The 15521-nt window shown below is 41.1% G+C and overlaps 1 protein-coding gene across 1 annotated transcript; it reads right to left on the minus strand.

The window, feature by feature from the left end:
- Positions 1 to 3800: 3800 nt before the first annotated feature.
- On the minus strand, positions 3801 to 14142 carry LOC306781173 (chemokine-like protein TAFA-4; the record flags this gene model as incomplete). The annotated part of the gene is made up of 4 exons (XM_079273917.1): positions 3801 to 3851; positions 12513 to 12637; positions 12876 to 13031; positions 14028 to 14142. 4 exons carry the CDS (start codon positions 14140 to 14142, stop codon positions 3801 to 3803), a joined length of 447 nt encoding a protein of 148 aa, XP_079130043.1.
- Between the last annotated feature and the right edge of the window lie 1379 nt (positions 14143 to 15521).

Consider the following 15521-nt stretch of genomic DNA (forward strand, 5'->3'; position numbering starts at 1 on the left):
CACTTTGCGGAATGGATGCAAGGGAACGCCTCTGGTGGAAAGGTTAATCTGCAGGTCAGCCTCTTAATTTATCTCTCAGCTGTCTTAATTGCTAAGCTTTGTGGAGGGAAAACACACAATTTATGAAAGTTAATGTGATTTCACATCATCCTGAATATGTCTTTCCTTCTTGTTTCAGCACTGTCACAGGACCAATTATCACAAAGACAATGAACCTGGTGTTGCTTTGAGAACTGTGAACACTTCTCAGATTAAAGTGTAAAAAGATGTAGAATACATAAAGCACATCCTGCTCAAGGCCACTGAAAATACTGACGCTCCAAGATGCCTGCGGGGAACTTCATCATAACCTTGTAATGAATATATTTTTTAATAATTTCTTTCCAACTTTGAGATGGAATGTGAATGTCTGTGCATTTGAAATAGTACTCAGACATCAGTAGGACAGGCGTTCGCTACGAAGCGCCAAACAAGACAAGAATACATCAAAAGGACACGAGATGAGCAAGTACAGTAGTTGACAGCCCTCAGGTTTTTCTTTTTTTACATATATATTGTAAGAGGAAAAATATTGTACAGAAGTGTTTGTCCTTTTCTTGTGTACATGGACTTTATTTATGGTGGTGTGGAACAATCATTCGAGTCCCTGAATGCAGTCTTGACCATCCCTCTTGTGACCCACAAAACCCAACACAGCCACATTTTGATGAGTTCAAGGATGTGTGTGTTCAGATAAAAAAAAGATGAATTGTGAGGAAGATGTTTTGCAAATACAGCTTGTGTGTCTTGATACTGTACATTTTACCATTTTTGTTTGTATGGTACTTGTATGCCTTTGATCACCTCTTAAATGGCTTTACCAGTCGAACTTGGTATTGTGTCAGCTACCCTGAAACTGATTGACTCACCAAAAACGTGATACCAGTAGGTTGTTTTCGAGACTTGAAATGCCTTATTTGTGTTAAATCATTCAAAGATGATATTGTACATATGATTGAAATGTGCTGAAATTAAATTAAAGTCACTGTTCCTGTAACTGATGTGAGTGCATCCTTGCCACTATACCCTCACGGGTATCAGTTACAGTGCCAGCGCTCATAATATCTAAATACACCTTGACGCTGAAGTAGCCAAACCATTGGGTTTGACAATTTGGAAAATAGCTATACCTTTCTTACCAAAAGCTACATGAGAAGATGAGTACCACTCTCATAAAACAGTAAGCTTAGCTTAGAATAACAACTGGAAACAGCTAGCCTGATATTTGGTCAGGCTGTAGAGAGCCGAAATTAAACCTGAACTTCAAGGATTCATCCAGAGGTAAATCTCATTCAAAATCATGTTGACCAACAATTGACAAAAAAAATCCAGCCTTGTACGAACCTGGACACACGCCACATGTTTCATGCCTTCAAATCCACAGTTGTCAATGTAGCAAAAGCAAGAGTGATGCCCCGAAGTTATAGCGACAACTTAAGCTCAGGCTCAATTCAGCTGCTACTCAACAGTATGTCATGTTGTTAAGGATAAAAAAAAAAAAAACAAGATATAACATTGCTGTTTATTCAATAGTTCTGTTTTCAGAAGACCCGGTAACGATGCGGATACATTTCCACAGCAGCTGTAGTTTTTGTGTGTTCACAAAGGATGGTTGGAGTTTATTAAAATCATGTAGGTTGCAATTTCATGCTGCAGTGGATAATATAACTGCAGCTTTACATTTAACAGATATGAGAGTGGTGTCAATCTTACTCTCGGCAAGGAAGCGAATAAGCATAAAATGTCAAACGATTCCTTTGATCATAATTATCTCATCTCCTTTAGACTTGCATCTTTAAGCCAGACGCCAGGTTATCAGCTGTATTTACTCTTGTTCTCTGGACACACAGATATATATATAGCTATAAACGCTCATGTACATAGATGAATGGGTAACGGGACTCGCTCCTGTATTTACAACACTTTGATGCAGTATCACAGTGGGAGGCTGGCCGGCGCTTTCACAGCCTCTGCACCTTGGAAATGATTCCAGGAGGAACTCTGGATGACTGCTGGTGCTGTGCGTCATCCATCTTCTGGAAAAATGATTCTAGAAGAAAACAAGTTTTTCCTTGGATCCAACGCTTGTTTCATTACTTTCCACCATATTCAGCTTTCCTTAAATTTGTTTGTCTGTTCATTCAAATGCACCACTTCTTCCATTCATGAGATAAAAATATACAAGCGTGATTGTAGTCATCCGCTTTTAAACTTAAAAATAAATCTGCCTCAGCTTTTGACCAAAGAGCCTCTGTTTCAATAGCCTCTTGCACAGTTTATTAATGCATTGAAGAGGTTTCTTTTATCGTTTCTGTTCTGAAATTATGTGATATTTGGTATCTGCCATTGTACCTGTGAGTGACGTTTGATCATATTGTTATTTTAACTAAAAGAAACCGGTGATTCATTTGGTAGCATTCAACAATGACAGCTCTCATGAGTCTTTTAAAACCCTGGTTCCATTTTTAGGACTACACCATTACACCTTACGGGGGGAGAGTCAAAACGTTATTTTTTTCCAGGTTTCCAGGATGCAGCTTTAAATGCATTGTCCTGATATCACAAATGTCTACTTCCTGCCCCAAAAGATAAAATGGTAGAACATGCATTAAGTCCACTGCACTCAATTTTTTTATATTTTTTGGGCTTACAGAAGAAATCTGTGTGGTCACAAAAATGTCTGGTGCTTACTGCTGTATAACAGTCAGAAGAAAACCTTAAACAGTTTGACTTTCCCCATAAGTTAGAGTTGTGAGTACTCTTGTATGTGTCAAAATCACAGGGTGCTGATGGAGTGCTGAGAACACAAATCGAAGCCCCAACCCAGTATAAATCTCAGCTTTCTCGGAAGACTTGTGAAAGAAACCCACTGTGCAAAAATGCAGCGCAAAAGCAAGTGGAACAGAAGCAAACCTGGAAGTGTGGTGAGACTTTGGCTCAAGGAAACCCTTGCTAAGTACATTTGCATGGCAATAGAGTCAACTTGCAATTGTCATCCCCATTCATTACCATACACATGAATTGGTGAGTTTGACTCAGGCACTTTAATGAGGAGAGACAACCATGTTCAGCTGCAATGAGAAGGAAGGAGGACATTGGACTGGAAATCCAGGTGAGGCTGTATCAGCGATCAATAGTGAATTAGTAGGCATCTGAACGGCACGCGTTCAGTGTTTCTATGAATCTGCCCTTGCATGTGTTGTCTGTCAGCTCCTAGAAAGGCGCACTCAATAGAGTGCATATCTCTGCCAGGTGTGTCTGCAAAAACCACTGTATTGTGTGTGATTGAATGAATGCAACCCACAATTGGCTTACCCCCCATCGAGACTCTAATGGCCTGTAAGGCGCTGTAAAACACACTTCATCCAAACTCAAAAACCAGAGACGATACATGCAGGCAATCGGCTCGACATACACGTGTACGACGTTTCATTGGGTCTGAAATGCACTCAGCTGTGTTATCACAAGCGGCCCGTATCGGTTCTTGAGCCATAACTGGGCACTCAAAATATGAAGCAGTTTGCTGCAGCAGAATGTGAAATCAGCTGTGGTGAGACACAAAAGGTGCACACTATCTCACTCACAGAGATGATAATTACGGCACGCTGTCCATCATCCATTGCACTAAATTGCTAAATAAATGGCTGCGTGAACAAAAGAAAATGCTTTTGCAATTCAAACAAGCCTTTGACATAATGTTTCCTGTCCAACATGGGATTGCTAAATGGGCAGAATATTTGCATCTCATTTTCCGTCAGTCTTCAGTGTGGTTCTCTGGCCTGCCGCTTTAGGCTCTGATGTCTCACATCAAGCTGCAGAACAGTGAGAAATAAGACACAAGTGATGGTGATGTGCCCTGACTTCTTTTTATGATGCACCGGGGACGTCCTGGGAGTTGAGGCTCCCGTGGGTTTGTTCAGAAGACACATTTCATTCAAAACACTCAGGCAGTCGAGTCATGCTCCATTCTCTGCACTTGGAAGTTGCTGCTCTGTTTCTATGAATATCAAGGTGCAACTTAAAGCAACAGGATATAATGATAAGGTGTAAAGTGTGAAATAACTCCTCTGGAGAAAAAAAGATCGCCACACACACACCGGTAATTATCTGCTTGAGAGAGGATCAATGCTCAAGATGCCTTTTTATAAGCAGTGTTGTGTATAAAATGAACTGTATGGCTTTTACGAATACTAGATCTGCACTGGATACACATACAAAAAAACTGCAAAGGGGAACATATACACAAATGTACACAAAACACTTAACAAGATGAAAGCCATTAGCTCCTCTTTGCAGTGGTTATCAAGCAATCGCCACGATTACCCAGTCTAATCACATGCTGTAACCGAGAACTGTCTCCGCCGCCCCTGCAGGATTGTCAGATTTTAAAGTCAAGGTAATGCCGACCAAACTGGATTCTAATTAAAGTTGACACCAGGTGCCTCATGCTCCTTCCCCTCCCCCCCCTCCTCGGGCTTTCATCTAAATGATTCATGCAGAGAGCACCAGGCCTTTCATGCCGTTAGGTCCCCACAAAGGAATAACAACTTGATCATACATAGCAAACATAGACAGATTTACAATGACACCGGCACAGTGTCTGTTGCACCGACTTATATCAAGTTATGTCAGACCGATGCTGAGGCACTCAGCTGACATGTTGTGTCTTTGCACGGACGTTTTTTTTACAGATAATCCTGCCGACAAATGTGAGAGAGAAAATTAAATCAGAGGGCTAAAAATGGTTTCATAATAGAATCACATTGCCCCGTGGGGACAAGAAACACAGCAAAATGTTAAGTTCCCTGGTGGGATAACTTGAATAGGTGTGACCTGCTGTGAGCCTGAAGTGATTGTTTGGAAATGGATGTGACAAGTGTGTGTCAGCCATATGTTGTGGGGTGGAACGCTGGCATTGTGGAAGAGATCCGTTCGAGCAACTCAGTGTTGCTCTGGGTATAAGAGCATCAGCTAAAACGCCGAACGGAAACATTAAATTGAATCCTTGGCTGAAATTGAAGACGACATAGGTAGGCTAAATAATTGCCGAATAGAGAAATTAATACTTGGAGGTTTTTTCTTCTTCCTCTCATGAGTGGGAAGAGGATTTATCGCTGTGTGGGAAAGACTGCCTTGAATTAAAGATGAGCTTCCCCTGCATTTTGTCAAGCCATTGTGAACAACACAGCATAAAGTACACAATAACTACAGGTATGCAAAAATAGGTTTGGTACAATGGTTCAGCTTTGTAGAAAAGATGAACAGACTAACCATGGCATGGAAGTGCCCCCAGGCTGAGTAAGTGGGTTTCTGTGCTCTTATTATTGGTGAATTGGAAGGCTGGAAATGAGTTGAAATTGCACTGCTAATTAAAACTAACTTCAATCAGACTAGTTTGGTTCCACCTACGATGTCTATCCTTAAAACACAGATAGGGACACTATTGTGCTCATCACCAAGAAACTGTCTGTGTGAGATTATTAATGTGTTTGTTTCAGACAATGACATATAGTGAGCGTCATCTTCTGAGGCGAAGGACGTGAAATGAGCAGCGACCGACTCGTGTCCAATCCTTCTCTCTGACTGTGGTGTCTTGCTGTAGGTTATTTTCTCTCTCACCACTCATGGCCTCAGCCTTCTACGTGACTTTAATGGAGACTGACATTAAATCACAATTACCCATACGAGACACTTTAAGAAATAGTTAAGGAAATTCGGCTACCGCAGAGGCCCGCGCCGCTAAACTGCGTTCTGCGAGTCCACGTCATACGAGAGTTGAAAGTTCAGAGGAAATTTACACCAACAAAGAAACCCCAGATCTCTCTCTCTGTTGACTTGAGTTGACCTGGGATGCATGCAACAAAAGACATCCAACATCTGACATCTGACACGGTCCGATACAGAAGAGCAGGTATTGTAAATCTGCCATTTAGATGTTGCACGGTGATGGTTTCTTTTTCGTGAGGACATTTAGAAATGTTTTTACAAATCCATGGTTCACTTTTAAGATACAATGCAGAAGAAGGTCACCACAAAACCTGGTTATACTGCAGAAATACACAACTGGGAATATGATTAAAAAGAGAGAGAAATACAGCACTCTATTGAAAGGATGTGGAAAGAGTAGGCCTTCTAGATGTTTTAAGACAATATGATACCACTATTGAATCCTAGAACACATTTAGGCTGCAAAATGTATCGCAATAAATGTCGAGAGGAACAACATCAGCAACAAGAGCCTTTATGTCCGAACCACACACACACACACGCACACACAGAGCTTAGGCCACGCTCTCACCTATACAGTGAGAACAAATAACTGAGTGTGTTATTGTACTCACCCGTCTGAACAGCGCATTATGATGAGAGTCTCGTTACCGCAAAGTCCTCCACAATGTGCTCCGGGGTTCCACTTCTCTTCTCGATCATCCTCAAAGCGTAATATAAGCAGTCCTCTATACCTTTCCGTCCCAATATAACCGGTCCACTCAGCCTCGGGACTGCGCTCCGAAAAAGTTATTCAACATTTTGGGCTGAATGAGGCTCTGCAGTCTCATCAGGGCTCAACGGTCACAAACAGCAAAAGGTCCTGACACAACTCACTGAAGATAGAATCACCTGGAGGACACAGGGTGAGTACTTCAGCATGGTGCATGTTGGGTGTGGCCCCAGAGGAGCCTGAAAAGATTCAACCATCTAAAAAAAAAATAGCATGATCATTTTATTGTCACTTCCTTGTTTTAATCTGTAAATGAACAGTTTGACATTTTAGGAAACACACGTGGCCATTGGCTCTTTGGCTGGATTAGAGGATTAATGTCACTTTGAAGTAGTCAGTGGAGGGTTAGCCTAGCATTAAGACAGGAAACAGGCAGAAACATATAGCCTGATTCCGGCCAATGGTTAGAAATTCTGCCTTCCGGCACCTCTGAAGCTCGACACTGACGAGTCTCCAAGAAGAAAAAGAAATGGTCCTGCACATAACACAGTAAAACCACAAATGGTCTGCTGCAGCTTCATAGCAATTAACCTCATTATCACTTGGGTGAGGAAAGTAATTGCACTGTGATCCATTACACCTTTTTCACCCTGTTTCAGAAATACACTGAATATTTAAACAATATACATCAAAGTAACACATCTGATTCTCAGAGCAGTTTTGCCCTCGCCTCATTGTACCAAACAGTCTGTGTCATTAGTGTAACATGCAGCCATGAGGCATGCATGCATATGAATACATCACACGCAGCTGTTAACATTAATATCATCCAATTAATGTGTGTTTGTTAAATTGTTCAGCTCTCTGTTTTAATTAAGCAACACACTGTAACATATTTTCTAGATAGTATGTATGCATAATGACAAAATAAAAGAGATGAAACCTCTCAGCCATGACCAAACTACTTTCAGTCTGTTGCTCTGAGTCGCCTATATAGTTGCCTGCAGTAAAAGAAGGCTCATTTAGTTCACACACACACACACACACACACACACACACACACAGTAATACACAAAGAAAGAGAGAGACAAGGAGATTGGTGTTTACATTTTTAGTACAAGTGTCAACTCCATATGAGGAGAAAGTTGTGAAAGGGGAATAGAACAGCGTTTTCATTATGTTTTTCATGTGCCCCAGGACAGTTTATTTTCTATTAGTGAATATGAACTACTGTCCCCAATAGACACTCACAAGAGAGGGAAGGTTCTCTACCACATATCACCTGCAAACTGATATCAAATAAGCTGCCAGAAATGTGTTATTTGTGAGGGGTTTGAAGTACGAGACTCAAAGCTAAAGAATTGTTCCGGCCTTTGAAAACAACAACTTTTCTGTTTCATTTTGTGGATGGAATGGAGAAAATTGTGAACTTATTTCGTCTTCAGTTCATCTGTTATTGCGTCATCTGTCAAGAATGTTTCTTGTGTGCAACATGTTCAAGCTAAGAGTGAGAATTCCATAACTCCGACCTTAATTACCTTATTTTGGCTGCCTTCATTTTGAATTCAGGATGTGATTTTTGTTTTAAAGCCATGTATTGTGACAGGTGCTCAGAGGGTTTCTGCTCAATTACTCCAGACTAACAGAGATAAAGCTCTTTTGACTGGCTTTATGGTTATTTTAAAGATAAAAGATAATCAAGCAGTGTTGAAAGATTTCTTAAACTTTGCTAAGGAGTGTGTATGAACCATCTAAGTCACCCAATGAATGTCACACCAGCTCCTTTGAAAACAAAGTTGTGAGTGCTGCACGGTATTTTAGAAATATAGGCACAAATTTGAGGATTCTTGCTGTTATCGTTGACATAAATCCCACTGGGGCGCGAAGGACTTTTGCCTTATTTCAAACTTTTATCCCAGAAAGTTAGTTGTTGTTGAAAATTAGAAAAACGAAATCTCTTATTTGAACAAATATGGCCGTAAAGGTTACAAACAATATACAAGTGCATTATTTATACTGTGTGCAGCAAATATTGAAATCTCAATATGTTTGTGAAAAACAGAAGTGAGTGTAAGGACGGTATATGTAAGTCACACATCAGCCTATTCAGTTCAATTCCCAGTGGATGCATCGTCTCTGCAGCTTCTGTATCGTCGGAGAGAAAATGTAGCTCCACGAGTTCCTTTTCTTTCATTCGCTTTCTTGTCCAGATCTACTCAGATTTTAAGAACAGTCTTGGGACCTCTTCAATGAGCTCTGTATTTTTGTACAATATGAATGGTTCAATGAGCAGGAATAGCGGATAAGACTACTGTTGGACTTCTAGAAGCCAAACCCACTCTTGAGTTGAACTTGCAGTATTATATTAAACCTAACTCCTGTGTGTAAACTTCATTTTCAAGCTTGAGAAGCTAAATCAGACACCGCAAAGCATCTTCATCAATATACCAATCTCGATCCATTTGCATGACGACTACACTAATACTTGTTTGTATTTGTTGGTTTAGTCCCAGAGTTGGTGGAGACGTCATTAACAAGACTCGGTCTGCATTCAAGAGACGCTTCAGTTGCCAAAACTGAACCAGATCAAATCTCACAAATTATGAAAAACAACAAACGATTATTATCTGCAGGGTCCTGGATTAAACGTTCTATCTAAATATTGTCCGAAAATAATTTTAAAAATGCCTATCATGATTTCCTGAATCCCAGTGTGATGGCTTCAGATTGCATATTTTGTCTGACCAACGCTCGAAAAACCACATAAGAATAAAAAAAAAAAGCAGTTCATCACAATTTAGATGCTGGAACCAGATGATGTTTTTTTGCATGTTTGCTTGAAAAAAATATTTCCACAGTTAAAATTGAAAGCTGTATGTTCTGAAATAATACTGTGTTAATGGTTTCAACGCAGGTCATTGTAGCACTCCTTCACGTGCAACAGCTGCGCCCTAATCAAGCTTGTATTGTGCCAGAGAGATGCCCATTCACTTCTAAGGTAATTCCGATGCCACATGCAGTGGTTTGTGGCGTGGTTGGGGTGGACTGCATTACATTAGAGTCTCTATTCCTGCATCCACCCATTTTAAAGTCAGCACTCAAATTGAATGCACCGAGGTCTTTTGTAAAATGGAACCACCATCTTCATATATGTCACCTGACTGATCTTGTCACATCGTGTTTATAATACTGTTGTCAGCTGCATCACAAGCTTCTGATGAGTTCATAAAAACAGATACACAATGACACATTACAAAGCCCATGAACAGAATCACAGTTTGTTATGTGATCAGCTTCACCAGAGGCATACAGCTCCATCTTAGTGGATTGATTTAGAGAAAGGGTTTTCTAAAATATCCAACACATTCAATATCGTTATATGGATCTTAAAATGACATGATTTTGTTGACATTCACAACACTGCTAACATTAAATGACAATCATAACTTGAATGCGTACAAAGCAAAGCCATGCATAAAGTGACTTGAACTGCATGACAGCTCAGTGAAGGATCCCAAGACAACCATAATGTATAATTGCGTTGAGTGAATGTTGAACAAACTGCTTGGAATTCAGCTGATTTCAACCAGCACAGCATGAGGCATTCATACAAGTCTGATGCCTCCGACAGGATGATGTGCAGTCACTGCGTTAGTGTGATTATAAAATGGCTCTTCATCGCAAAGGTAAAATGCAAAGTGTGCGACTGAACTCAAGAGATAAAAGAGAGGCAATCGGGGTGGGACCAGGGGGAATATTATTCATGTAATTAGAACAACTGAAATGGTAATAACAGTCAACATTCTGTTCTGTTAGTGGTTACAATTTGCTTCAAGGCAGAGCATCGCCAATATTTCCTATCATTACTATGAGCAGAGTTTCCTCCACAGAGAGACAAACAAAAGCATGATGTAAATACTCGCAGCAGTGAAGAAGCTCCTCTTCTCCTCTCTCCCCCTTTCTCCCCATGATTAGCATTTCAAACAGTCCTTGTTTTGCATCAGAGCCTCATGCTTGTGTGCGTGCCATCACAGCCTTGCAGGTGGTGGCCTGTCCAACCAGTGGAGTTGAAAAGAGATGTGTGTGTGTGTGTGTGTGTGTGTGTGTGTGTGTGTGTGTGTGTGTGTGTGTGTGTGTGTGTGTGTGTGTGTGTGTGTGTGTGTGTGTGTGCGTGTGCGTGTTTGGGAGAGTGCCTCTTCGTGGTAAGGAGTAGTCCAAAGAGATCTGACCTCTTTACAAAGCTCAGAGTAAGTCTGCGGGACAGCATTGTTTACAAATGCTACATAATCATACATTTCTCAGTATTTGTGGTCTTCTGCTTTGATCGGCGGAGACAGTCATGAACTGACTGAATTCACATTCTGCCTCCTGAAAATCCACAAAATCTCTTTTTAAGTGTCTGCCAGCAGACCCATCCAAACTTTGATTGAGTGCATCACAATGTGCGCAGCATATCAAGCGCTGAAACAAAGATACAGACTTTGCAGTAGCTGCCTGTTTGGACGGGGAAAGGCCGATGCGTCATTTTATCTTAAGTCAGCTGCTAATAGATTGTCCACTCCGTGGGATTAACCCCAACTAAAATTGTGTTCCAGCAAAATGGAAATAAAAATAATGAGTTCCTGCAGTTTAAAGCACAGCAAGGAGATATCTAATGAAATCTATATTGTTCTTTGCTCTATCTGATGGGCTTTCAGTGTCCTCAGAGTCCAGAGTTAGTTGAGGTGACGGCAGCAGACCGGGACAGGCTTGTGCTGATTAAATGGAGCTTCTGTCGCGCTACCGCGCCACCTAAAACAACAATATATGAAAGTGCAACATTTCACAACTCCGGTTTTGTTCATTGATTATTTCAATATATTTCACGCAAAATAAGGCAGAGATATAACACATTTGTACTCAGTATATAAAGTAATTAGCTTCCCCTTTACCAGCTACAACATTAACATAATGTACAAGCATCAATAATTATAGTCCCAAAATATGCTAATTCTGAAATGGGCCATTCTGCATAATAAGTACTTTCATTCTTGGTACTTAAAGTATATTTGAATGCGTATATTCTTGCAGTTTTATTTAAAAATCCACTGTGTCGGACTTTTAAATAAAAGATTGCAGAATATTGCAATCAACTGCTCACCCCTCTGCTCACCCCTCTGCTCACCCCCTCTGCTCACCCCTCTGCTCACCCCTCTGCTCACCCCCTCTGCTCACCCCTCTGCTCACTCCTCTGCTCACCCCTCTGCTCACCCCCTCTGCTCACCCCCTCTGCTCACCCCTCTGCTCACTCCTCTGCTCACCCCTCTGCTCACCCCCTCTGCTCACCCCTCTGCTCACTCCTCTGCTCACTCCTCCCTTTCCAAGCGTGTCGGAGAACTACGGTGGCCTTCAGGTAACGTGGAAACGCCAAAGGCACTAGAGCCAGCCAATGATACACTAATAAAGACATAATCTTGAATATTATATTCCATTCCTGCCAATAGATCCCCCTAAACCCAACACAACTTGCCTCTGTTTCACTGTAAAATGTTTCCCCCAGGAATCGTACATACATGAAACAGTTCAACAAAAAGGCAACTTATAAGAAAGTGCATTTCTAAATGCAGTGGGTTTTCCGTTGGCCGTCAGATTTAATTACATGGGTTTTACTGTTCGGTATTAGTTCACAGCTTATTTCATGTTTGTCCTCTTGGCCCCATCATTCACCAGATTACATTGAACTGGGTTTTGTGAGCCGACTGTGCCTGGCGGAGAGAAAGAGTATCCATGTGGCCAATGGGAGCAGTGATTATGCTTGATTGTGGAATCATTCAGCATCAAAGGAGAGATTACAAATATGATGTTTTATGTTGAGTATTCACAACTCGGTCGGCCCCTGTTTAGCAGATGAGTAATGCAATAAAAGAAGAAGAAGATTCACTGAATGACTGCATTTAAGCGTCTATAAATACCATGCCTTTAACTCAGGCCATTTTGTGTCATGGATTGTGTACAGTATTGGTGTAACTGTGACTCAGACCAATGCAGGCTTTACCTTTGTGGTCTTCACTTTGTTCCCAGAGAAGCACGACCAACCAGTGAGGTCAGGGAGAACTCGGCACTCTTCCCCCTCCAGACACGGCGCCATTTTACACCACCACTTCTGACGAACTATGGATGCTGGAGAAAAACATACCAGAGCCGAAGGTCACTTTTTAGATGGAAGGACTTCAAAAAAAGACTTGTTTGGAAAAACATTTTGATCAGATGTCCCACTCTCTGGTCCTTGCCAGCCTAGGTATAAGTGGATTGTGGTGAAACTGACAAACCTGAATCTACTTTTACAAATAATACATTCCAGTCATGTCAGAATATTTCTGGTCAAGAGAGAAGAGGTCGAAGAGGGTCCCACTAATACCTTCAACACAAGAGGGCAACGCCCCCGTCGTCCCCGCCACCTGTCCTGGGAAGCAGGAGCACTTGACTGTTTGAGAGCGTTCCTCAATCTTCTTCTTATTGCAGCAACGATGAGCAGCAACCACTTCACAAGTCCCTGTCCTCCCCTGCAATGACCCTGTGGATGAGAATTTAGAGGAAAAGATGACCATTTTTACAGTGTAAGGGGCCCCTTGAGTGACTTCCGCCTCTACAGATTTCAGAATTATACTCAGATTGTAATGATTTCTTGTTTTTTTAATGTAAAATTGATAAGGACAGTAGTATTGTAGTTACACTCATTGAGATGACCAAATAAGCAAAGACAAAATAAATGTTTCTAAAGCTACAGCACCACCAAGTGGAACAAAAGCATCAACACGCATGCCCCAGTAAAGGAAAAGCACATTCCAATGTCAAAACATATGAGCAGCAATCCAAGAGAATTGAGCTGAATAAACAGCACGAGCAGAAATATCTGTCCCACAACTGCTTCTGCATCATTTCACTGAAAAATAAAAAACAAAAGGAAGTGCATGTTGCTTGTGGTGATTATTACACCGCTGATGGTTTGTGATGATACACTTAACCTGAACTTCCAACAGAATGGGCGCAACAAAGCGGAAATAAAAAGGTAAAGTGAGAAAAGCCATGTATGCATATTGCAAATGTGCACTGAGGTGTCTGTGTGGCTGCATGACTGGCTACACCTGCAGGAGTGGAAGGTCAATTCATGATTAAAGAAGGCTTTCAAATTGGACTACAATTAAAGCAAACTAATTAAACATGTAATTACCGGTAAACTAAATCAGGACAAATCTTAGGTGTAATGTTGTAGGTCGTGGCAGTGCGTTTACTTAAATGCTGTACAATTTAGAGTTTTTTTCCATTTGATGTCACTTCATGTTTCTACTCTACAACATCTCAGTGCTCATTGCTGTGGATTATCTGTTGTGCAGTCTCTGAGTAAACATGAAACAACGACGTCCTCCATCCTGATTGTTGTTTCTAATGAGACGCATTGGGTCTGAGGTTCTTGTTGCTTGAGCTGAACTCTCTACCAGGCGACCATACTGGTGACCATGATTCATAATGAGTCCCTCAGGGGAGTGTGACTGGTCTGGTTGGGTCTCACCTGTCTGTCCTCGGGAGCTTTGGTTGCCAATGGACACGAGCTGGCTGCACAAGCCTGCTATACAAAGAAGCAGGAGGCCCCAGTGTAATGGTCCAGCCAATATGTTCAGCTTCATATCGCCTGCACAGACAAAGAGGTTCACGCGCGGCAAAAAAATGCCAAATCAAGTATATTTGTCTAATTCCATGTCAAAATATCTCTTAACACCTAGACACGATCACTTAAGTAACATTTCAGTGAGATATAGGGACTTGTTTTCAGCAAATGCATCTTGTTCAGTAAAAATATACGACTTTTGAGCATTACAGGCTTATTATGACACACAGCACTTCCAAATACCAGTGAAATACAGCTCAAAATCTGTTTTCCAGCTAACTCAAGTTTGTTTTCCTTCTTTCCAGCAAAAAACATTTTATGTTCAGTATTTTTCTATTTTTTTAAGTTGAGTTTTTTTCAGTATGCACACTAAATCAATAAGACAATAGTTTCCCCTAAAGTGTGTGATCAAAAAGTAAATATTAAATGCATCTGATATATCCTGACATGATGTTCATAAGATCCTGACATCGATTTGCTCAACTGTGACTCGTGCATCACTGAGCTTCACCAAGGCAAATCAAAGAAATGATCAGGGGCTGGACTCTGGGAACAGACGGGTCCTTGCACTCATTTCTGACTCAGATGATCCCTTCAACTGTAAACATGTCTGCATTCAAAGTTAAACCCCCCTCCAAAACGAGTTGTTTTTCACAAGTCAAAGAAAAACTGTGACCTGCACTTTTATGTCAAATTACAGCAATAACTAATGCAGGACAAAGATGAAATGAAGTGAAACATAATGGATACAATAAATTAATCTGCAGATTATTTTCAAACATGAAAAATATACAATAAAGTTAATAAAATAAATGTCCTATACAAGTCCAAAGACTAGAGAAACTTATAAATAATTTAATTTACAATTATGTAAAACTGAGAAAAAGCAGCAACTCCCTACATTCAAGAACCTTTAACATTTAATAACATACTTTACATATTCGACCTCTTACCTCTGCTCGGGTTATTGATGTGCACGAGCCGCTGCAGTAGCCTCCAACAGTTTCTGGATTCGCATCATGCACACTATATATATATATATAATGATCCTTTCAGCAAGGATGCAAAAGTTTGCAGCAGATATGATCCTCCAGTTTCAAAAGTTTTCTGCCTTAATCCAGAGTAAGAGCGGGGGGGGAACAAAGTCGCGAGACCGCCTGTCTGCTGTAACAGTAACAGTCAACACGTCAGCTCAGTGACAACCTGCACTTTCACACTTCAGCTGCTCTGCCTGCAGACACGATACCTTCCAGGCAGGATGCGATGTGAGAGAAGTATGTTGTTCTGTGAACGCAACACTCCTTACGCGCAAAGCCCCGCCAGCTTTTCCCGTAAGGATAATTAAAACTTAATCAAGACAGAAACCATCTGTCCCGCGGACAATATGCGGCCACTTTC

The sequence above is a fragment of the Melanostigma gelatinosum genome (assembly GCF_949748355.1).
Source record: "Melanostigma gelatinosum genome assembly, chromosome: 8".
Classification (NCBI taxonomy): domain Eukaryota; kingdom Metazoa; phylum Chordata; class Actinopteri; order Perciformes; family Zoarcidae; genus Melanostigma; species Melanostigma gelatinosum.